The 25,424-nt window shown below is 43.2% G+C and overlaps 1 protein-coding gene across 4 annotated transcripts in view; it reads left to right on the plus strand.

Moving 5' to 3' along the window:
• The window catches only part of SLC44A1 (solute carrier family 44 member 1), a 72,051-nt gene extending 71,120 nt beyond the window's left edge, over nt 1–931 (plus strand). For 2 of the 4 annotated variants that reach the window (XM_014258819.2, XM_014258821.2), the window contains one exon: nt 351–931. In XM_014258819.2, the coding sequence (XP_014114294.2) occupies nt 351–545 (195 nt within the window). In that variant the 3' untranslated portion in view covers nt 546–931. The remainder of the gene's footprint in view (nt 1–350) is intronic. The other 2 variants (XR_001331971.2, XM_014258820.2) reach the window with 2 other exon arrangements.
• Nucleotides 932–25,424: the final 24,493 nt, after the last annotated feature.

A 25,424-nucleotide genomic window follows, 5' to 3' on the forward strand; every position in this document is an offset into this window, starting at 1 on the left:
GCACAGAGCAAAAGAGGCTCCAGAGATTCCTTCATCAGTAGAAGTGTTATGGACAGGAGGCATGAAACACAGGTTGTATAAACCCTGTCTAGTTTCCACTGTATTTTGCCTGTGTCAGAACTGCAGAACAGGAGCTCTTCAGCTTTCTTTACCCTCTCAAGCAGTGAGGGACTGAAGCACTGTCTGCAGAGGTAAGTGCTCTGAAATAAGAGTTTCATGACTTCCAGGTGGGCTGCAGAAGGCTAGTGAGAGAAGCATATGCAGGGAGAGCAGAATGGGACATGGGACTTGAAAGGAAAATTTCTGGTTACTGTGGTGGAATGTGGAAGAAAACCCTGTTCTGCTTTTAGCAGGGACCTGAAGACAGAGGACTGGAGCTGCAGAAGCAGGATTTTTCCTTCAATTACGCAGCATTTCCCACTGCCAAGACATTCTTCATGCAGTGGGCATGTACCTCTGACCACTCAGACTTGGGACTCAGCCCCTGGCAATGGCAATTGCAGAACAGCACAGGCACATGCCTTTTTCTGATCCCTGCTCCCTGAAAAGTCCTGCTGTCCCACTGGAGATGAAGGGCCAGTCTCCTTGCTAGCAACACAGCACATCTCCTTGGCCACTGAAGAAGCTCTCCTGCCACATGTAGAGGATGGGACATTCTGTATGCAGTATTTAGTATGCAGCAAACAGCCTCCTTCTCTAAGCCAGGGAGCCCAGATCTGTGCTGCTGGAGTTTGGCACGGCTCCTTCCCTCCACTGTGGGTCACTGACCCAGTTTTAGTCACTGGTATTAAGATGTTTAGTGAAGATTAGCTAGTACCCAGGGAGCAATTATTTATAATTTCTAATTACTGTTTAAATTATGAATGTGTGAAATGGATGGAGCTTGCACTCTTGTACACAGAAGACCTAAAAAGTCTGTTTTTCTGAGACCTACTGCCATAATCTTCATCTAGTGCTCATTCTTATTTACCTTAGATACACTAAAAATAAAGTGGAAGAAAATCCAACACCAGAGCAGATTTTCTGAGACCCTTACCAGAGCAGTCAAAGCTAGAAATAAAGCCTGTGACAGAAGCTATTGAATTATTGTATCTCACTACCTCAGCTGACAGTGATCAAGTGGGAGACAAATGGGTGATCAGGTATTTTCACAGTGTAGTGCTCTGAAGAAGAAATCAGAGACCTGAACCCTGTGCCCTAGGGGAAAAAAAAAAAAAAAAAAGAAGTCTTCCACAGTTCCAGAAATAGTGATGTCTCCCATCATTTTTAATTACTTTTCTGACAGCTCTTACTTGTATTCTAGTTTTAAGTATTAAGTCCTGAATACATACCTTAGACAAAAAAGATTTGCTAGGCATTGGCAATGCCAGATAGAGCAGAGTGGTCTGGCCTGATTGCAGGACCTGCCATGTCCCCCTGGCTTTGCTTCCAGGTAGAAGAGGGATGGCTCAAAGGTTTGTACACTGCTGCTCCACCAAAGACCTCCTCTGTCACCTGGGACTTCTCACTTTCTGTCTCTGTGACTTCCTTTCCTCAAAGATGGAGATGCCATGAAGGCTGAGTATGTCAAAGATCAGTCAGTACTCAGATACCATAGGAAGATGGATGGATGGATGGATGGATGGATGGATGGATGGATGGATGGATGGATGGATGGATGGATGGATGGATGGATGGATGGATGGATGGATGGATGAAATAGGGGCAGGTAAGGTTATGTGTAAAATTGGGATCTAAAAATGCCTCTGCAGCTGCAAGAGGCAGTGAATTGGGTGGAATTTACATCCTATGCAAGAGAAATTACACAGACATAAGCACCTCAGACTCATTCCTCTTCTGATAGTAAAAGTATCTGAAAACTCAGCCCTCCACTAGAAAATCCCATCCAGTCCTTTAGTGGGTCTTGGTAGTTCACTGTGCTTGCTTTCTGCAAGAAGAAAAATCTGCTTGTTGGAAGGCGTCCTGGGTATCTTTCAAATCTCTCAAAATTGCACTTTTCCTAGTAACAACAACAAACCTAACTTTAGTACCTAGTGTTGAACATTGCTAAATGAAGTAAAGGGATTTCAAAGCATGAGTTTGCAGCCTGTTCTGAAGAGTTGGGTAGGAGGTCTGCAGAGGAGTTCTTATAAGCACAGAAGCCCTACTGCCTTTGGGCAAGGAGCATCACAGCTTGCTTTTGAAAGCTGTGGTGTTGTGTCTGTGCATTATGGGACAACACAAGGACAAGAAAACCTCAGAATGGTCTGTATTGCGTTGCAGCAGGAGACCAGCCTGCCAGAAGAACATGTGAGGTTCATGCTGTTTATGATGAAGATGAAGCTTGGCAGCTTTATAAAAATGTAATTTGCTCCCCCCAAAAAAAACATCATAAGCACTTGCAGGTCTGGATTTCCCAGAAGATGAACAGCTTGAAAAGCTATTAAGCTTCTTATAGAAATAATAAGGAATCAAAGCTTGAATGAAGAGTGCAGGAGAACTATACACAAGTATGAATTTTTGTTCATTTCACTGTGTTCAGAGGCAGGGCCCCCCACCTTTCTATAATCACCATCTTATTTTAAGAATAACACATAACAAGGCAAGCAAAAAGCACACATTGACGTTTTGAGCCATGGGGGCAAACAAACTCTTGTTTTTGAAACAAGCTCAGCATTTGTATGTGTGACCACAAACTGGGGCTGGGCTCCAGAAGGGTTCCAGCCATGACATGGTGAAGGAATTGGGGGGAAGGAGGGAATGGACTGATGACCTGCCAAGCCGGAGGCATGGCATCAATTGGAGTAAGTCCCAGTAATGGAAAAACCTTGTTTGTTGTCCAGGCTGCTGTGGAGCAGCCTTGTGTTTGCACCTTGTAGCTCTGCCCACCCCCACTGAGGTCCTGCAGATATTTTCCAGCTAACTTTTCCAGAAGGATCAGGCTAGAAAAGCAGTAAGTAGGGAAAAGACAATGGAAAAGTTAATATGGAAGGGCAGTAAGTAGTAAATGAGGTGCCAGAACTCGGAGACCCTCCTCAGAAGTGGGCTGCTGGAAAGCTCAGAGGGGATCCAAGAGCATTATCTGTGCTGTGCTTACTGGAGTGTTGGCAGTGGAGTGTTTCTTTACAGGGTATTTGTGCTTGCCTTCACGAATTACAGCTGCTGTAATGAGCTGCTACTGGAAATTAAAAAAAAAAAAAAAAAAAAGGTTGCTAGAATTAAGCATTTACATGGAGGTGTTCTGAAAAGTCCTATGAAGACAAATGAGGCTTTGCCATCTGAGCATCGTTGGATTTGCAGCAGAAGGAGCTTTTGGAGAGACCTTCCCTTGAGTGTCTTTACTTTTGCAAGGGGGGAGAACTGTCCTTGCTGCCTGTTCTGGTATTAAAAGGTCTGGTAAGAAATGATGCAGTGCTGCAGGCCGGGACACAGAGAACACTGGTGTGATAGTAGTAATACATCAGGCACAGGGTACTGAGTATGTCATATATAGCCAGATATACCTATGGTGTGTGTGTGTGTGTGCAGGTGAAAGCTATTAAAAATGATTAGCACTTCACACTGAAGTAGTCTACTCTTAGGAAAAAAAAGAGCAGCTGCTCCTGAGTCAAAGGGTTAATTTTTTGTTATATCACAAAACCCAGACAAATACAAAATTTTTGTTTTCACTCTTCCAGATGAGTCCTGCCAACTCGTTCAGCCTAAGGGCACAGCTCAGTGCAAGGCATAGGCTGCATCATAAGCCTAAACAGCAATAGCTTCATCTGCTATTCTGTTCCTTCCTTTGCAGTCACAATAATGAAATCCAGGGGGAATTAAAAGTATCCTGGCTGCAGAGCCCATCAGCCAACCATTGTAATGTGTCTGTGAAATACAGAGCCACAGACTAGCAAGCACAATTAGCTAATAAGATCCGTGCTCCATCATAACCCCATTTTAAACAGGCTGCTGATAGAGTAATTTTGACACCAAAATAGCATCACAGGAAATGCATATTCACTGAAGCTCATTGTGCCTTTTATTAAGCAACACTACAAAGAAGCCAGCAAGTGATTTTCACTGAGGGCTGTCAGCAGGAGCAATTTTTCTGCTAAGACCCATGCTGATGAGAAAATTTTCCATGTCCCCTTCCCCCAAGCAGAGCCAGAAGGGCATGGTTACACATGCCAGCTGTGAAGGTTTTAGGCTGCCCACAGCTTCCCTCACAGACCTCATCTGGGAGAAACACCACGGCTGTTCAACAGCACACTGGCTCTGCCATATCCTCCATAAATAACTCAGTTCAGCTCAACTCAGTGTGTGTTGAGCCATATTTATTCCTGTGGGGCACTGGGCCTGCTCTTGCCCTTATGCATAAAGATCAGGAAACCAAACGGGCCATGCTCAACTGTTTGAGTGAGCTCCTAAAAAATGGAGCTACCCTACTACAGAAGTAGCTTGGGCTGCTGGATCTCACCAGCAGCTCAGAACTCATTAGGGAATGTAATTTAATGCCCTTTAATGCCCTGACAATGTACAACTGAAGCAAGAGTTTCATGCCTTCCAGGAGAAAGAAAAACCAAGTACCTAAAGGTGGGCTGCAGAAGGCTAATGAGAGAAGCATATGCAGGGAGAGCAGAATGGGACATGGGACCATGCATGCATGGATGGGACAGCACGCATGGGTGCACAGCACCCTCTGGGTTTAGAAGCTCCCCAGCAATGGTGCTCTCTCTCACAGTCTCAGCTGAAGACTGCGTGCAGCTCTCTGGAAGGAAAATGCAGCATTTTTTCTCCTCTAGTTTTTCCTGTAAAAACAAACTGCTCTCATTTATATCTAATCTAGGTCTTTAACAAACCAGCAAAGGGCAGTTTATCTCTTTAGAGACCACAACATGAAATCTTTCACCACAAAAACAATCCTACTGCAGTGAAGTCTCCAGTCTTCAAAGGGACTCCTGGGACAGCTCCAGCTCTGGAAAGCATTGTTCTAAGGTGAGATGTGGTGCTGCAACTGGGTGGTGTGGTTTCCAGTGACCCTTCCTAAGACCTGTTCTCTCAGGTCCCCTCTGCCTTCTGAGCCTGTCCCAAGGGTGGGCTCACAATGAGCCGGAATTGCTGTGAAATTTGCCAGCCTCTTGTGTGCGTAAAGGACTATTCCCAGCTTGATGACCTTCTGACAGATGTCAACCCTTTATGCCCCTCCTCCCTTGTCCTCCAAGGCAGGGCTGACTTGTGTCAGCATTTTTTCCCCCCCACAGCCTGTGGTGCACATACCTCGCATGATTTCTGTACTGGATGCAGGCAGCCTATGAGTGCTGCCAGAAGTGTGAACAGATGAGAAGCTCACCTCCCGACTGGCCCAGCCCAGAGTCAGGAGATGGTGCACAAAGCATTGGCATTGACAGTACCTGACCTCCCCCAGCTCCTGTCCTTACCTCCTCCTGCTGGCTTATCAGACTGCAACCCGAGGTGATGCACCAGAGGTTATTGCTCTCCAGGAGGTAGCAGAAAATTAGCGTTTGGGGCAAAGGTGATCTGCTGCCTCAAAGTTTCAGTTACAGTAAGTGTAGGACAGGATTAGAACACCCTTTCATGCTCCCCAGCTTCTTGTGCTTAAGGAAGGTTACAGCTCATCAAGGCCAGAAAGTGCTGTGGATTTTTTTTGTTTCCCCTGCTGTGAATCTTCTTTTGTTGTGCAGCCAGAATTCACTGCGAGATCTGAGAAGTTAAAGGGTCAGATCCTTCATCCATTACTGCTCCCTGAAGTGGTCACACAAATATATGCAACATTGCCTTCATGGAAGTGCAGAAATGTGACTTTCAACCCTTTTTTAACTCTCTTTTTTCCCTTGACGATCACATCCCTGAATCACCTTTTTTACCTCACCTCAATTACTGCAGTCCTATTTTTTCTATTCTTTGAAAAGACAGTTGATCTTCATGCCACACACTAAGCTCATGCTGTGTTTCTGCTGTCCACATGTTTAGCCATTTCCCTTCTACCTGTTTACCTTACACTCCTTCTCTTTGCTCACCCAGATGTTGCCCAGCTGTGTCTCCTTTTAGTTTTCTGTTGTTCTCTGTGATATTCCAAAACCAAGTCCTTGGCTCCAGCCTCAAGTTCCACGTACAATCTACACTTCTACCCCACCTAGACCTTGTTTCCATGATACTTCTCTTCCAGCTCTCCTGGAACATGAGGTGTCCCACAGTCATGGTTCTGCTCAGATTCTTGCTTTTGCCATCTGGGAAAAAGTTCCCCATCTCTCCCTCTCTCTGTCCTTTTTCAAGCTAGACATCAAATTTGAGTATCTCACAGTTTAAACATCCACAAGGACAGACAATAGAAGCTGTGTGCATTCTGCAGCTCTGGCTTGCCCCAGTAACTTCAGTGAAGGTAGGCAAATGGACAACAGCTTCCAATCTCTGTCCTGCCTTTTACAGGATCAGTCAATAGCCATATAGTTCTGCTGCTACTTTAAACTTTGATCACCTTGCTTTGTCCCTAACGCTAGCAACAAGACAAAGAATGTGTTGCAAAGATGCACATGCATCCTACAGTTCATCTATCTGTGTTGGTAAAACAGGGGTTTGATTCCAATATAAGACGTTATGGTGGAATTTCAACTGCACTTGGCTGTGCCCCCCCACTTACTTATATGCACAATCAAGTATTTTTAACCATGTCTCCCTAAAATTATTTGAACAGAGACCTGAAGGATTTATGCATGCTGTGTTTTAGTTCATTCTTCAAGAAGCATTTAAGTGTAATTGCTAGTTGCAGGGTCCCTTGTTGGAACAGGCAACAACCCATAAAAGCAATCTGTCTACCTTTTGCTCAGAGATAGAATAGATAGTTAGATTCAGATCTAAAAAACCTAAAGCTTTGCTTTAGAATCTGTTTTGTCTAGGTCCACTTAAAATTGAAACACTATTATTTATTTGACATGCTCACTTTGAGAAGACATGAGGAAATTGGGCACTTCACACTGGCTCCAGTAACATGGGGAGACTGACACTGGTTTCTGCAGGACTTCACTGCACTTTTCAAATGAAAACCAAGGGTGCTCTAAAGTGACTAATGCTTTCAGTACATGACATTTTTAAATTAAAATTTCCTTCCATTAGTGACATTAGCAGAGCATAGTGCCTCGTGTTGTTACCCACTTGTCCTCCAAGAGGCCACAGCTGCCAGGTGGCACACCCCCATGACTCTGGGCACACAGACCAACATACATGTAGGCTCTTCTAATGGCAAGTGTGCCCCTGCAGCCACCTCATGGTGTCTTCTTCTACACGGACCCTCAGCATCCCCAGGTGGGTGACAGCTGTGGAGCTCAGGGCCAGAGAGGTGCCTGCAGGAGCAGACACTGAGGGACACTGGCACAGTCAGGACAGGAAGTGCAGCAATGAGTGGTGGTGGTACCCAGGTCCAGGCTACTTGTGGGGATGTGGCAGAAGCCCTAAGACAATGCAGGTCTCAGAAAAAATAGCAAAAATGCTTGGAAAATTGCCACCTCCATCGCTCTGCCTTCTCTCTGCTCTTCAAATCTTTTACACAGTACTTCAAATGTCCCCAACAACTTCAGTAAAACTCTACTTGCCTGAGCAAAACTGCAACTACTTTAAAAGAAGACATGCCCCAGGAGGGTTCAGTAAAAAATGCTATTAATTATAAATGCTTGCCAGTGATCAGAAAGCCACGCATTTGACCAGCTGGCCAGCAAAGTGCAGGCTTTTCAAGCCAGGCATGTCCAAATTGCATAGCAAATTTCCAAGCATTTTTGCTGTTTTTTCTGAGACCTGCATTGTCTTAGGGTTTCTGCCACATGTCACCTGTTCCTGTGAAGGAAGGTGTACACAGTGTGCAGATGCTTTCTTGAGCACTATGACAGTCTGGTTTGCATTGTAGGTCTCTGGCAACAGCTATACCTCTAGAGGAGTAAGTTGTGGAGCTTCTTCACTGATCAGGGTTGCCACCATGGGCAGGGGAAGTCTCCAGCTAGTTGCAGGATAGTTCATTCTCCCCTAGAAAGCAGGCAGATGCCGTGGGAAAGTCAAACAGGACTGGCTGCATCTTCTTCTTTCCTAGAGATTGCTGATGATGTTCCAGTCATGGCTGGCTGTCCTAGAGAGGAGGGTGTGAGGCTGTCACCAGCTGCTCCTCAGGCTTTCATACCACCCACATCTCCCAAAAGGAGAGTCAGGATTGCTGTTGAAAGGAATAAGATGAATGCGTCTTTGCAAATAGACTGTGTGAATCTACTTGTAGACAGGGCCAGGGACTTTTAGATAAGGAAGTAACAGAAGAAAGGATCAGTTTCAGAAAACATTACTAATTGACATGGACTGCTGTTCAGCCAATGTTGTGCTAAATTCCTGAACTGAGACAAGAAGACTTAATAAAATATGAATATAATTTAATATACAAAAAGGGGTTACATATTAAGGGGGGCATTACAGCAGGCAAATCTGGAAGTCTGTAAGTAGTACAGTACTACTTGGAAGGACCTCAGACAGTGGGAGAAGGAAGAGGGTGATGGTGCCAGGAAATTAGGAAAAAAAGGAGGCTGCATCCTCTAACAATTTGAAAGGCCCTATAAGGAAATGCTCCATGGACTCTCCATGAAGTTCATGAATAAAGTTACAGGACTCTTCTGTCTCCTCTCTGGACATTAACCCTGCCACAGCCTCCTGCTCAGGAGTATGTGCCCAGGCTATGGTCTCTGCATGCACAAGAGTGCCCTTGGCCAAGTTTTCAGATGCCAGCACCCCTGTTCAGTGTTAACTAGAGGGTAAAAATGGCAGCTCATGGACTATGTTTGGTGCTAAAAACCTTGGTGCTATCAATCCTTCTACGCACTGATCACAGGCAGGTAACCCACTGCTCTTTCCCAGGCAGGCAGACTGACGAAGACACAGTGCCATCAGCTGGGCATTTGCAGCCACCTGCCCAGAGTCCAGGCCACTTTCCTTCCAAAAGGCAGGGATTTCATAAAACCACACCTTTTTGTGACAGGCAACAGTATGTGCAAAGTGTATGCCTGTCATAGATGAGGAGGGCAAGCCAGTCTGCAGTGCAAAAGCAGGATTAGAAGGTGTTGAGTCCATTAAGATGACAGCTGCTAATTCTTGCTAAGAAACAGCTTTAGTGTGCCTTTTGCTCTCCATTCTGCACCTTGCTATCCACCGGCACGTACTTGCTACATGAAGGCAGGCACGGCAGCAGCAGTGTGCCATGGGGGCAGAAGCTATGCATGCCTGCAATTTGATTTGGGAACCTTTTATAATGCAAGGGGAGGCACAGGTGGCAAGCTGGTGGCAAGTATTCCTTAAGCTTTAACAGCTGGGGAACTGCAACTGACTGTACAGTTTAGCAAAGTGCATACAGCCCTGGAAACCTCATTAATTATTCTCCTTCTTTTCCACACTGTAACTGGTCTTTCCACTGGAGTATGCCAGCACATCACTCCCTGGAGGCGAGAGCTCCTTTTTCCTCCTCCCCATTTACCTCCTGCCCCCTCACTCCCCACAGAACAAACAGGCAGAAGCAGAGCCTTTTTGCAAGTGTGCTTGCTTTTATGCCATGTGAAAAACCTCCCTTTTTCTGCTCTTTCTTTTGCTGCTGCTTCTGACCCTCCCCAGTTTATCTCCTCACTCTGCCTGTCTTCTTTCTGGTCCTGGCTGGCTGCAGGGCTTCTCAAAATCTGGTTTTAAATATGAAGTGACTTTTGGACTGTGTGGCTCTGGGCCAAGCCTTCATAGGCAGTGGCTGAGGAAATGTACTTATTCACTGCTTTTTGACATGGTCAGACCTTATTCCAATAGACACTTTGGCATGAGAGGAGCAACTTCAGAAAATGACAAAATGATGTGGTTCAAAGAACTCAGCCTTCACCTTCATAGAGGGATGGCTCCTGAGCAATATACCTTTTTTCCACATAATGGATCTTCTATTTCTTTCCACCAGCTCTCATTAACTCCCTTGACTCTGTTTAATTTGAGTAGTGTATAGGGGTTTATCCTATCTATATCAATATATCCTATGTTCTGAAGAATTCCCTGTCAGAGACAGGGAAGGAGCAAGAGGTGTATGGGTGGGGCACAGTAGCTAAGCGAAATTAAAGTCCAGATTCTAATTATCTGGGTCCTTTTGAAACTTACCTCACCCAACAGAAACAGTAAGTATCAGGGGAACAAAATTCACAGCGGGGCAGTGTCTCAAAGATGGCACAAGCCTGGTGATGCGCTTGAATACCAGCACCATGCTCAAACTTGCTGTAACACCATAAAGCTGCACTCCGGCCTAATGGCTGTTTTGTGGCTGTATCTGTGTCACACTCCGTCATTGTGAAATCACAGTTTCCTTTCAACACTGCGGTGTTGGATTTTTTTTTTTTTTTTTTAATTTTATTTTAATTTTTGTACTTCTTTTTAGAACTTGTATTAGTGAGCTCTGTGATTAAGCAAAGTAAACACGTACACACAATACTTTGACACGGAATGCCTGGGGTTGGAAGGGACCTCAGAGAACCCATGGCAGGACCGCACAGCCTCACACGTGATTGCAGCTGGTGTAATTCCACATGACACCCAGGCTGTGAGCACGGGCTCTCCGCTGCGGGACACCCCGAACTCGAACCAGCGGCCCCAGAGCAGCCCCTCGCAGCCCCTTCGGCTGCCCGCCCCCATTGCACATTCCCAGCGGGCATTCCCGGCGCATCCCGCCCCCGCGCCGCTCCGGGCGGACCTGCCCTCCTGTCGCAGAACGGGGAATGTATGAAGATTGCCTTTAGTCAGGATGTGCTTCGGTACAAGATCTTTGAATACGTTCAAGGCTAATCAGCAAGGAAGCAGACCTGATCAGTGGAACTGGGAGCGGCTAGCATCGCCTAGTTCAGGACATCCGGGAACTAACGAGGGTTGAGGATGTAGTAAATCGGAATGTTGATGTATGTCTGTTGTATACATTGACAACCTGGCAATGCACTTAAGGTCTATGTATCCTATAGCTGAACTACGTGCATTACAGTGCTTAAAATCACACGTGTATCGCAAAGAAGCCCTGACCAGGTGAAGACCCTCCCCCTGAGCATGCGTAGAAGTTATCTGGGCTACCTAATGTATGGAAATTTCCGAACTAATCTTGATAGCGGAGCTGTACTTGGGAAGTCACTGGCTCCGACCGAACTTGTGCGTGTAAATAATGTAGAGGAAAGTCCAGCAGGGCGCACTCCGTCTCTGGAATTCCATCAGGCTTGCGCAGCTCTGGAATAAGCAACCAATGTCTCTCTTGAGTGTGTAATTACTGGCTTGTGGAGAGGAATCCGATTTTGTGGAGAGCGCTCCCACATCTGGGCAATGAGAAGGGGAAGTGCATTCTCAGATTTTAGAAGCTAGCATAGGAAAAACTACGAACTCACACCTTCCCATCTGCTCCAGATCAGGATTCTCGTGTTTCCCCAGCTTGCTGTGAAAAGCACGGTTATTGAAAGCTCCCGGCATTTTCTTTTTTTCCTGTTGAAATGGTAGGAAAATAGAGATACATATTCATTAACAGTTGGCTTGTTTTGCTTCTGCTCTAAGTAGGTGACTATGTTAAACTGCGACCTTGGGAATTTTGGCTGCTATCCTGCTTGTCCCCCTCATGCCTCCCTCCAGCACAGCACTCATCTAAGAAGGATATTTTTCAAGAGCTCAATTCAGATTGGTGGATTCCACTCTATTGCAACCATGACTTAAACCAGAAGTTACCAATGCCAGCCACAAGATTAGTCTGGTTCTTAGCTTTACAGGCAAATTATGGAAAACCCACCCGTAGGGGACAAGCAGTGAGAGGACAACCCATGTTGGATATCCTAGCCAGTGCGAAGTTTTTCCCTCCAAATTTACTGCTGAAAGTTTCCCCCAAAAGAAAAATGGGGGCCTTGTAATAATCTCCTCCAGAAGGCCCCAATATCACACCATAGCTTTCTGCTTAAAAAGGAGATGTTCTGCTGGTCCTGTCAATGGCACTACTGGGTGCAGTGTTCTCAGGACCCCAGGGACATGATCAATAACTTATCTTAATCCATGAGTTTTACTATATTTTTTTTTTCCCTGATTCTCCTTGTCCTCCCACCAGGATGGTGGGAGGGTGGAGTAAGAGAGCATCTGTGCAGTGCTCAGCTGCTGGCTGGTTGAACAATGATGCCTTGCTATTTTGTGTTCTTGGTATGGAAGCCCATCCTTGTGAACATGCAGATGAAACAACTGTTGGCAAAGAAAAGTTGCAAAAAAACCTCTCTCTGGGTTTAATATTCCCCTATTGCTGACAGGACCAAGGGGACACTTTGCTTGACCCTCCAAATGCAAAATGTCATTGTGCCCATCTCCCTAATCCTGTGGGGCTGTAGAGAGGAAAAACCCTGGCTTTAAAACCAAACAGGCAAAAAGCTGGTGCAGAGACTGGCCTGAAATATCTCCAGTGAGGTAGACAAGAAACATTGTGAATGGCAAATGTGGGCTGTCACCTCACAAAATTTTATAGGACAGACCATTGTGGCTGACTTACAGGGCACCTGTCACTCTCTTGCAATCAGACTTTAAACTGACAAATAATGCAGTTCTAAAATAAAAGAAATTTTTGAAATAATGGCTCTAAATTATTTTAAAAACCAGAGGCAAGAACAGGTGACAGGACAGCCGCCCATCCTGCACAGACATGATCCCCAGGCTAATGCAAAGGTTGTTGTTAACCACCTAATTACCAAGGGAAGACAGTAGAGGTGATCTTTTTGAATTTCAGCAAAGCTTTTGATACTGTCTCTCTCAGGACCCTTCTGGAGAAAATATCCAGCACTCAGCTGGATAAACTCTTCATGTGATGGGTGAGCAGCTGGCTCATGGGTCAGGCACAAAGGGTTACAGTGGATGGAGTGACATCAGACTGGTGACCTGTCACTTGTGGGGTTCCACAGAGCCATATCCACAGCCTTGTGCTCAACATCATCATTAATGACCTGGACATTTGAAGAGATATTGAGTAAGTTTATTAGTGATACTAAAATGGAAGGAGCCACTGACTCCCTGGAAGGCAGAGAAGTCCTGTAGAGAGACCTTGACAGATCAGAAGTCTGGGCAATCATCAGCTGTGTGAAGTTTAACAAGGGAAAGTTCCAGATTTTGCACCTGGAATGGGCAACCATGGATGTGTTTGTAGACTGGGAAATGAGCTGCTGGAGAGCAGTGCTGTGGAAAGGGACCAGAGACTTTGTTGCAGGCAAGCTGAACATGAATGAGCAGTGGCAGCCGGGAGGGTGCACCTGTGCTGGGTGCATCAGGCACAACATCACCAGCTGGGCATGGGAGGGGATTGTCCAGCTCTGCTCTGCTCTGCTCTGCTCTGCTCTGCTCTGCTCTGCACTGGGGCAGCCTCACCTCGAGTGCTGGGGGCAATTTTGGGTTACACAATATGAAAAAAGATATAAAGTTGTTGAATAAAGTCCAGAAGAGACCTATGAACTCGATGAAGGGTCTATAGGGAAGCCCTTCAAGAGCAGCTGAGGTTACTTGCTTGTATCAGCCAAGAGAAGAGGACACAGCAGAATACAACTTTCTCATGAGGAGAAGAGGAGCAGGCGCTGATCTCATCTCTGTGGTGACCAATGACAGGACCTGAGGGAATGGCCTGAATTTGTGTCAGGGGAGGTTTAGGTTGGATACCAGGAAAAGGCCAACCACCAGAGGGTGGTTGGGCACTGGAACAGGTTCCCCAGGGAAGTGGTCACAGCACCAGCCTGACAGAGCTCAGTGAGTGTTTGGACAATGCTCTCAGACACATGGTGTGCTTCTTGGGGTGTCTTGTGCAGGACCAGGAGTTGGTCTCAATCATTGTGGTCCCCTTGCAACTTAGGATATCCTAGGATCCTTTTAGAACTTTAAGAGTCATAAATGTCCCATATATGTAATCTAACCTTGCATTCTGTCAGTGTTAAGCCGTTCCCCTGTGTTCTGTTCCTACATGCCCATGTAAAAATTCCTCTCCACCTTTCTTGTAGGTACCCTTTAGGTACTGGAAAGCTGCTCTAAGGTCTCCCTGAAGCTTTCTCTTCTCCATGCTAAAGAACCTCAGTTCTCTTATTCTTTCTTCATAGGAGACATATTTCATCCCTCTCATCAGTTTTGTGGCACTCCTCTGGACTTGTTGTGGAAGAAGTCTGTGTCAATGAGTATGATGCTTGCTGGTGGAACTGGGTTTGTGGGGTTTTTTTGTTCAGATGATGGAGAGGTAGCTGGTAAGTGCAGCAATAGCCTGGTTAGCCAATGTAGCTTCTATTGAGGATGGATTCAGACCCCTTGTTCTCTGAGAGGTCAGTTGAGGTGCCAGGGACCACTGGTCTACAATATGGAATTTTGACTTTAGGTGGAAAAGAAATTTTCAAAAGCAGAAATGTGTCTTATTTAAAGTATTTGCAAAGTACAGCTTCTCATTAGAGTGCATCTTCAGATGTGATGTACTTCACAGTGGAAGTTATCAGTGACAAGCCTTTTCACTGCCTTTAAAATAATCTGAACAAGCCTATCTCCTTCCAAAGACTCAAGGGCAGCACATGTTCCAAGAATTGATGGCATTGCTGATCTTTATTTCTGCCTCACTTCCAGTTGTTTCCTGGCAGTCTAGTGGCATCTCTCCCGAGCAGTGCAGCTGACCAGACATCCCTCCTAATGGAGTAACATAACAAAACCTCAGTCTGGGTATAACTGTATATTTTGGAGACGGAGAACTTAATGGTATCAACCAACAGCTCTGCATGTTCAATTAATGCAAAAGATAAAGACTTGTGTAGGTTAAGTACTTTCAGTGGATGTATATAAATATATGCATACCTTTTTCATACAAAGGGATTCACCAAGAATTTGTTCCATTTAAAATTGTTATTTTTGGTTTTAGAGTTTTACATTCGACTTCCTATTGCATTGTGCAGGCAAGTAAGATAGGCAATGATGGCACAAGGACTGTAGCTGTTGCAGTGGATCTATAAATGCAGGTTCTGGTTAACATACAACCTGGTCCTGGTCCTCACATGGGTATTTCTTAGACTTAGCCTATATTGTGGTCATGATCCAAAACCTTTCTTTTGGGAGTTATCTTGCTCAACTCACTTTTTGACTAAAATCTGAATCTCTTCAAAACAGACATGAAAAAAAACCCCACAACTTAAAAAAAAAAATCTATCCTGTGGGAAGAGTAAAATGACATGTCATCTTGTGACTGACTCATCACAAACACTGTCCACTGCTCACATAATAAAGAACTACATAAATACATGTATTTCATGTTTATGTATAAATACATACAGGAGGTAAAGCGTGTAACCAGACATAGCAATCAACGTTAATGCTTGCAATAAAAACCCGAGAAACATACTCTTATGCACACAATAGAGCTGTACAACTCATAAGAAGTTGAATCCGTAAACTCCCTGTCATCTGTCTGCATCCCCTGCCAGGCAGGCCAAGGCTAAACCTTGAAAACTCGGGGATCAATTAAAACAAAAATAACCGCCCTACCGATGGACAGCAGTCCCCAGACAAAACTGTTGAATTCTACACTGCCTTTCTTTTCCCGTGCCCGACGAGAAGAGATGCCCGTGCAGGGCGCGGTGTCCCCGGAGCGCGCTCCGGCACAGGCCGGGCTGCCCTCTGCTGTTTCCCGGCAGGATATCCCTGCTGCCGCGGGGCTGCGAGACAGCGCTGCCGACAGCCGAGCGCTGCCCGCACGGCCCTCGCTCCTCAGGAGGGCTCCATGGCTGGGGGGGCACAGCACCCCAGGCTCCCTAAAACAGTACACGAGGAAGCGGTGACCAAGCGTGCTGACCGATCCACCCCCGCGCCCGGGTAGCACAGACCCTCCCGCACCAGCGAAATCCTTTAAAGACACGCAGCAGGCTGAAACCGGTTGTGCCCACACTTGTCTGTGCAGACCGCAGGGCTGTTTTCCTCCCCTTCTCTTGACTCATTTCAGCTACTTTCAGTTAAAAAATCTCTGGTATATCTCCAAGCAAAAGCAATTCAGGTAGTTTTAAGAGAAACGGTGGAAGAAAGTAGCTCTTCTTCACGTGAGGACAAGTGGAGACGTCAGGGCAGCCTTTGTTGACCCTTCATACTTGATTAATTCATACTTTGCTTCATTAGAATGGAGCTTGTTGTGACTTATTTCTAATATATTTTCGGAAATGTAGCCCTGGCCTGCCAACACGGACAGGAATTACACAGGCTGTGGTTCCAAGTGTTCGTTTACTGTTGTTGTAGTAAACAGCTGGACACATTGTGATGCTTAACAAATCCCCTTTTTGCTCTGTGTGTGTTGGTATGAAAGCAGAGCCTGCCCGCTGGGAGTTTCGAGTGCCTGGTGCAGGCAGCTCGGTGTGCGAGCCGCAGGCTGTGCCCCGGATGGTAGGATGCCAGCCGGGAATGGGAGAGGACTTCGTCTAACGAAGGGCGCTGCGGGGTGTGGATGAGGGGGAAATTATCCCGAGACTCTGCAGGAGCCAGTGGGCACAAAGAGACCCCAGACTTTGCACCGGCATTGGAATGCGCGCAGTAGCTCGAGCCATCTTCTAGTAGCTGCAGCACTAAAACGCTCCAAAAGACGAGAGGTCTGGGAATGTGCAGTGGAAAACCTGCGGGCGAGCCGGTGGGAGGAGCTGGTCTGACCGGGGGAGTGTGAGGTGTGGAGGGAGCCAAGCGGGACACCCATCGGGTCACTGGATGCGAAGTGGCTGGGGTCCCAGCTGCGACAGTCGCCGTTTCACCAGGGATCTTCCAAACACGGAGGAGCCGAAGTGTGCGTGCTGAGATTTCCTGAGTAGATCCGGTATCAGTCCTAAGGGTAGATCCGACCCCCTCCGTTCCGTTTCGGGCAGCATTTTTTTTTAGATTTGGTGGCGCTCCTGCGGGTGTGTGTGTGTGTGTGTGGTTGCAGTCCCTCGGAAGGCGAGGGAGGTACAAGAGGGAAGTGGTTTTTGTCCGGTGCCTCGGCGCTGTGCCAGGAGCCGCAGCCCCGCGGTGCGGGCGGATCGGCCGCTCTCACCTGGGGCTTGGCGGAGCGATGCCACCACGGGAACCGCCGATCACACCGATTCCCTTTCCTGCGGCAAGGAGTGCCGGGCGATCCCCGTCTCCCAGGGTTCATCGGTGCGTCCGAAAGACAGCGCCGGGGGCTAACAGAAAGGAGATTATTACCGTACATTCTATCAGTATTAATTAATTAATATTTGCACGTGTGTAAATTCCTTTGAAAGTAGGTAAAATAAATATAAAAAAATCAAACTAAAACTTCAAAATAAAAAATAAAAAATCCCCACCGAAAACAAAATGTAAAAAAACCCCAAACCCAAAAAAACCCAAGAAACAAAACTCCCCTCCTCGGGGTTGGGGGTGGTTGGTGGAAATTCGTCTTGAGAAAAAATACATCCTAATCAAAAGAGACAAACAAAAACTAGAAATTCCCATGCAAAAGTGGATATAAGATAAAATCGATCTTGAAGGTTTCCACTGGAGCACATGTACGCTCTTTCTAATATGACTTGCATCCATGGTTAATTTGGTTTGTGAAAAACAGGCACACTGAAAGGCATTCTTCTTAACCTCTGACTTGTCTCTAGAAGAAATGCAGAAGCCCAGTGACAATGACACAAAGAAGTGGCATTCCCTGTGGCTCCAAGACAGTATTTTTCACTTGATTTTGGCTCACTTAATTTCTTGTTTGCAGAAAGACATTAGGAAAATGTTTCTAAGAGTATGCGGGGAATTATTTAATTTTTGCATTACTTCCTCTCTGTTGTGTTGAGGAGTTCTTGTATTTGTTTTGGGTCTTTTGGTTGTTAGTTGTTTGGGTTTTTCCCCCAAAGTTGTATTTCTGCATAGAAAAACCTGACTTTATTCAAGTAATGTCAAGGAATCATTAAAATGTAAAATCTCAGGAACCTGTATTCATAATAAATTTTAAATAATTAATAGCTTTTTACTAAACTTTTAATATTAAGTAGTTACCAAGAAAAAATTCATGCTAGCTATTCAATTTAAAACAGTCTTGCCTGGTAATGGTGGAATGCTATTTGCCACCTGGCAGCTATTCATTGTCTGTGTGAAATGACTGGGTTGTCTAAGCGTGCTTTGTATCATAACTGTTGCCAAATGAGTATGAACTGGCAAACTTAAAAGCGGACTGAGCTCAGGAGCCAAAACCTAAATGATCTGGAACTGGGGAAATGGCAGTAGCAGTGAGAAGAGGAAATTGGGCACGTTACAGATCAAGAGAGAAAACTGCTAAACCATGGCCTGTTTCAGCATGTGAATAAAATAAAGTGTTTTTTCATTTGTTGAAGTATGTAGAAAACTATGTTGAAAACTTTGTAAAAGTAGTAACAATGCCTAAGAACGTTCTGTTTGGAACTTTTCCCTTAAGGTAAGCCACATTTTAAATGAGATTGTTTTATATCCACTTCTTCTCCCAGACACTGACTATTGTGTACAATACAACTTCCTCATGAATTGGCACTTGAGAAACTGCTGTGCAGCAATTGCTTGCACAACAAGCATTATTTTGCATTTGTCACTGATATGAATTATTTTTGTCTAGGCCACTTGGATTTAAGTTAGCCAAATATTTTACTCCTTTAGATCATAATACTGATTCTGGTTTTAAACTGCATGAATTATTAGATTAATAATGTCCTAGTCATTAATAAAATACAAAACATTCAGTTGGAAAGATAATCAAAATGCTCATAAGCACTGCATATAGACTACAGTTCAATGTTTGTTAATTATATGATGTAATAATTACAGTATTTTACATAATGCTAAGTATCAGATTTTTTTTATGGAAAATAAACATTCAATGTCAAAATACAGTCATAGCATTTAGTGGTCATTATTTTCCACAGCTTACACCAGAATTAACACAGATAAACTGTTTACAAAAATTCATCAATTCTGGCAGAGAATTTCTTCCTTTGTTTATCAGTTGCTATATTGCTGAAATAGAGTTCTCATGAAAACTGGACTGAAATGACTGTAACTGCCAGCTTTTTCTGAACACCTAGGCTGTCTTAAAAGGTGCTATAAAGTCTTGCAGGAAGAAGCAGATCAGAGACTATAACATTAGGACACCTGCTGGATGTACTTTCCTTCACTGCACATACCTGATTGCATTTAAAAATTTAACAGCTCTACACTTAGGTGAGGGAAAACTGATCTGCTGTATATTCTACTGTGTATTTTCTTGAATTCACATGATCTTTTTTCCAGATGGATAAAATATGTATTGTATTAACCTAGTTCTTGCCCCATTTTGAACCCATTTTGCAAAGGTGTTTGGTCAGCTATTTCCCAAGGGTGAGACTTACTTTCTCTTGGTTTTCAGTCTGTGCTGTCACTAATAGCACTAATACTGCCACTACTGTCATAATGCATTGAAACACCATTAATAATAATAGTAACAGTAACAGTAACAATAGCAACAGCAACAACAACAACAACAATAATAATAATAATAGTTAAAAATGATTAATACTACCTTCACCTAGAGTACATTGACATCTCCCATCTTTCAAGGTTTCTGAATTTGGAGTGAGGTTTTAAAAGAGCAATATTTTTTATGTAATCCATATAAATTTACTAATCTCCAGAATCATTGAGTCTAAGTCCCTGTTCCTTGCAGGCCTGTCTAAACCATATGAATAAGAGCATAATACAGATACTTTTCTAATTATTTGTTGCAAATTAATTAAACTAAAGCAACTTAATCTACTGAAAGAAATTACTTCTATAGTACTGAGGAGCAACAAAAGCACTTTGAAATCTTGTTTCAGAAGGCACGTGGACAGTACATGTAATTATGGACCATGCGGGGAAGGCGATGAGTTTCAGAGCGCTGTCAGTATGCTCAGTCATTTCAGCCACCACAAGGTGGTAGCATTTCTGAACATTATTCATACTGGCTGCCTTCTCTAGTGCTTCCATGCACAGATTTCTATAAAACAGCTGTAGCCTGACTTTTATCCACAGAGTGGTTGAGGTTGGAAGGCTCTGGATGTCTTCTGGTCCAATCCCTCAAGTCCATCAGAAACACCTAGAGCCAGCTATCCAGATGGGCTTTGGCTGTCTCCAAAGAGGGTAACTCAACACCACTCTGAGCAACCTGTGTGAGTGTTTGGTCACCCTCAGATAAAAAAACCCTAAACATTTTCCTGTTGTTGTTATTGTTAATATTAACATATTAACTTTCAGAGGAACCTCCTGTGTTTCAGTATGTGCCCACTGCCACTTGTTCTGTCACTGGGCACTACTGATAATATCACAGCTCCACCTTCTGTACACACTGCATTCAGGTATTTGCACACAGTGAGGTGATTCCGCTTGAGATTTTTCTTCTCCAGACTTCTCTTCCCCAGCTTGTTCAGCTTTTCCTTGTAGGAAATAAAGATCCATAAAGATTTTCCTGCTGGCCTGAACTCTCCCCAATACCCAAAATATCGTCCATGTGCTCACAACTAGACACAGCATTACAGGTGCATTACAGTGCTGAGGAAAGGGGAAGGAGAACCTCCCTTGTGGCAGGACTCCCCCTAATGCAGCCCAGGACATCATTATTTTCTAATAGTAAGGATAATATTAGAAATCTCTGGTAAGCCCAGAGAAAAGTCTGGTCACTGATCTGAAGATACATTACAGTAGGCTGTCTGCCCATTACTGTTGCCATTGTTTCTCACCCTTTTCCTCCATATTCAATCCTTTTCCAACATTTAGTCTTCAGAAAAAGTTAAAACAGAGAAGAACACAAGGCAACAATTCTGTTCCTGGATTCACAATTAAAAGCCAGTGGTTTATTCATCTGCATATGTGAAGGACAAATTGTGTCCCACTTCACCTAAAAGTGTTTATCCTTAATGTTTTCAAAATGCCTTAGAAAATAAATTACATCTCTTTTCTTTAGAGTTCTGTTCAAAATTCTATTTTAATTTCTGATTTAAGGAACAAAAGTTATGCTAATAAATTCCTTTGCAACAAAGATGGAGCTACCCAGTATGTTTTCTAAGGCATCGGAACTATTTTTGTTACCAGTACAAATGTCTTGATAAACTAGGGAAGCAGTAAGATGCAAAACATGTAAGAATGTGTAAGGAATGCAGTAAGGAAGGAATTGTACCTACACAAGAGGAAAATAATTAATCAGCAACTTTGTGAATAGAAAGCTGCACTGGGTAGAGTGATCAAATCCAAGGACATGACTTCCAAAGTCAGCACATAAAAACTAAGACCATTTGTTCTCCAGCAGGCTGCATAAGGCAAGCTCCCACTGAGGTTACCCTGGGTATGAAGCCAGATGATTTGATCTGCACAAAACCTGGTTCTTTCTCCAAGTCAAAGAGCTTCCAGGATAGTAGAGCATTGCAAGGAATTCAGCTATGTTTGCATTCTTCCATGAAGATACAACCAAAAATGCCGACAGGTAATTTTAATTACCTCTAGCAGCAAAGGTGCATACCACCCACCTAATTAAGCATGGCAGCTGGCTCTGGAAGTGCCAGTCTCTTCCTACTCACACTGAGTGCTCCTCAGTGCCACTTTCTACAAACCTGAGTGCTCTGAGTTGCACCTTCATCAGTACAGACAACAGTGAAGTAAAAGCCCTCAGAAAGGACTTCATTTGCACCTGGGTCTCCCTTCACTCTCCCCTGGGCCTGCAAAGGCAGAGAATGAATACACTTTTGTGAGCAGCAGAGCCTCCATCAGTATAGTGAAGAGCTCTCAAGGCCCAAACAACGAACCAGACTACGCTTCCAAGGCCAGGAGAGCTGGGCATTGTGAAACACTTTCATACACCAGTAGGAACTCTTAGACTGCTGAGGAGGCTGTGAAATAAATGTTGTTCAAAGTTGTTTCAAAAAAATTTATCTCAGGTGTGCCCTAAGCTTCTAGCCACTGTATAGCTTGTTATGGAGTTACTTGAGAGTGTTTTACTGTACTTCAAAGAAAGCAGTCATCCAGCCATGATCAGCATTCACAGGAAACCACATTTCACATGGCACAGGGATTGGTTGCATATGTTGTTCTCACAAGCTGTTTGTATCAGTGAAATAAATATCAGGTATGTACTTTATTTACCATTGAATTTCTTTTAAAGTGAAGACATACCAGATACCTTCTTTTGGCTTCTCCCCACTCTGTGTTTTGTATTTTTGTTCAAAAACAGGAGGAACTTTATCTCAGGACTAAAAGTAATCTCCTCTGTATGCATCAATAATAAGGTCTAGGTGACCTGCCAAAACTCAAGATATGTAAGGTTATTGTGGTAAGAATAGAAACAGATTGCAGAGTCGGGTATTTTTCCGTACACTTTCATCTGCTTCACAGTTCAAAGCCTTCATTCACCTCCTAGTGTTAAGCTTTCTTTCATGTTTTTTCTTTCTCCTTCAGTACTTTCCATAATGATATCAGACTTCGGCATCTTGTTTTTTGGTGGTTTTTTTTTTTTTTTTTTTGCATTGCTTTTCTTGTATCAGCAAACACCCAGTTCAAAACAGTATCAATAACATATCTTCATTTGTTATTTCAAATTTGATGGCTTTGCTCTTGTTCTGGAGCAAGCCAAGCATTCAATTTTGAAAATCCTATTACTTAAGAAACTTATTTTCATAAAGGAATTCTGTCATGGACTGTACAAAAGCCTTAAACAAATTACAGTAGTTGAAACTTGGTGTTTAAACCAGAGTCAAATTGCCATTGCAGCAATTAATGCCAAATATTATAATAAGAATTTTTAGTACAGAAAAGCTTTTAAATATATAATTAGAGCAACCCATGTCACAGATGGTTGTGAAGCAACAGTACCCTATTAAATAAGAAGACCCTTGAAGAAACTGAGGGACTGAATATTTCATATGTAGGCCACAATATTTCTAACAATAGGAAGAAAGTCCTATAAAAGACAAAATCCTTCACAATTAACAATTAACAATTTCAACAATATATATGGAGGGCACTAATTTCTCTATTCAAAACCTGGAAGCCTTTTAGGGGCAAGGATACCAGGACTTTTATCTGCTAATAATGTTGAGTCTTTTTTTGAGGTCTGAAGAAGGAGAGTGATATTTACATGCTTTCACTATACCAGGAGCACAAAAAATCATCTCTGGAAAGATGTTTGGAAGTAATTTTGTTAATATCTGAATATATGAACAACAGCAGTATTTATGTGTCTATACATACCACAAGTGATTTGGTCTAGCAGCTTAATGCTGCCTTGTGTTAAGTTTATGCATCAGAAGGACAGAAAGAGATAGCCACAATTTGAATGTAGGAGAACTTTTTGGCAAAGACATGCCTTGCCATTTTTCTCAAGAAACTTCTAAAATGTATACTTCTAAGATTTAGAACTTGTTCTTGCCACTGGTTACTTTAACCTATACAGCACCTCAGTGCTGGTCAGGTTCTGCAGTATGTCCTGCTCAGTAGCTGAGTACATTTCCTACCAACAGTGTTCCTGCCCAATTTGGTGTCGTGCACAGAGCAGTCCTGCAGCCTCCAGAGAATCCTTGCATTTGGGCTGATGTGCAGCACCACAAATTCATTATTCCACTTTTCCCTGTACATGATTTAGCTTGCACATGAACCATCACTGCATATGAACAAATCTGTTCTTCTCAGAGCTGAAAAGCAAGTTAAATATTCAAAGTGTTCTCTGGGAAATAAACTCAAAGAGAGAATATTATGTAAAGGACGGAAGGCATTTAAAGAAAAACCAGCCCTCCCACTTATTTCTCTAGAAGATACTGAAGTAGAGGTTTCTCAATATCTAGCCACAAATACCTGTAATCTTGACAGCTAAGCAGCACAGGCACCTGAAAACCTTGTACACCCAGAAACCTGCGAAGTTTTCAACCTGTGGAGATATTAGGCAGAGCAGGAGCTCCAAGCCTCAATCAGGTAAACAAACTGCCAGAAAACAGGCTAGTGTTGAAAAAGTTCAGGGACTACTGGAGGGTTGCATGGCATTCTAATCCCCATTCTTTGTGCTGATTTCAAAACATTCTGACAATTTTATGGGGCACTGCTAATTTTATCTGGCATTGCCAGTGTTCCCTCAGGCCTAAAAACTATTGTTATTATGTTTCCTTTGCTTGGACTAGATTAACTATAAAATTTTTACACATATCAAAACAGTTTGACTTCTTCCAAAGCTTTCTGTAAGTAGGGTTTTAATTGAACGAACAGTTACAGAAATCAAATGAGTATTCTGTTACTGCTGGTGTATTATATAGAGTATGCTATTTTAACTCAAAAGCAACACACATAGAGGTGGTTTCACAAGCTTTAAAGAAAAATTATATCTTAGAAGCAGCAAAATATATTTATGTTGTGAAGAAAAAACCTAAAATGTTCCTTTTCATTTTGTTAAAAAAGAAAAATATGCTGTTTTGTAGAGTACCAATAAGGCACATTTTACCACATGCATCACGATTAAACTTTGACAATCAATGGAAGCTGCTTGGAAATATATTAATGTCCCTCACACACAGCAGAGGGGAATAGGGGATGATCAGATTTCAGTCCAAGTATTCTGACTTGTTGGTACTTAAATATACTGAAATAGTACAAATAAAAGATTTTAAAGTTTTTAGATGAGGGATCTTCCTTTAACTGCAGATAGGCTAAACCCAAAGAGACATAAAGGAAGAATTTTCAAAGTAAAGTGGTATTTCTTTACTTTACTAAAGCTTCTATTCAAGAATCATATTTATGCTATCCTTAGAGATCTGACAGATACATCAAAATTTTGAAACTCCTCAAGTCAAAGAGGAAGGTTAACATGAGTTTTAAACTGATCCATGTTTCTTGGAATGCAGACTTAGCACTTCAAAAATTAAAAAATATGGGGGTATTTTAAATCTTGGTGTGTGTTTAACCCTGCATAATTTTTGCTTTAGTATTTGTTTTAACAAATTTTTTTGTTGTTTTTCCTTGAGTTTCATTTTTGCTTGGAGTACTTACCTGAATTTTATCAAATTCAATGTAATTCACCAAAGACTTCTTTCAAAAGCCTTGAAAGAATATATTTTATTTAAACCATGTTAGCATTCTGTATTGTAAATAACTACATACACAGTTATTTTTAAACTAGATCACCCTGGAATGTGGAATAATAATGCAAAGTGCTTATGAAGTCATTCACAGCCCTCTAAATACCAGAAATCTGATAGCAACATGGCTCCTATTACTTTCTTTACTACACAGGTATGCTGTCATTTTCACTTATTCTTCACATAGGGATGAAAAAATTTCCACACAACATTTTATGAAAGCTACACTGTCATCAAGTTTAGAATGTCTTCCAAAATAACTTTTTTTTTTAATTTTTTTTTCTTGACCATTATAAAAATAGCAATTGCCATATGAAGTTTAGGGCCCATTTC

This window comes from Pseudopodoces humilis, chromosome 4, assembly GCF_049639895.1.
Source record: "Pseudopodoces humilis isolate 2021_Gansu_Grassland_sample_001 chromosome 4, ASM4963989v1, whole genome shotgun sequence".
In the NCBI taxonomy this organism is placed as follows: domain Eukaryota; kingdom Metazoa; phylum Chordata; class Aves; order Passeriformes; family Paridae; genus Pseudopodoces; species Pseudopodoces humilis.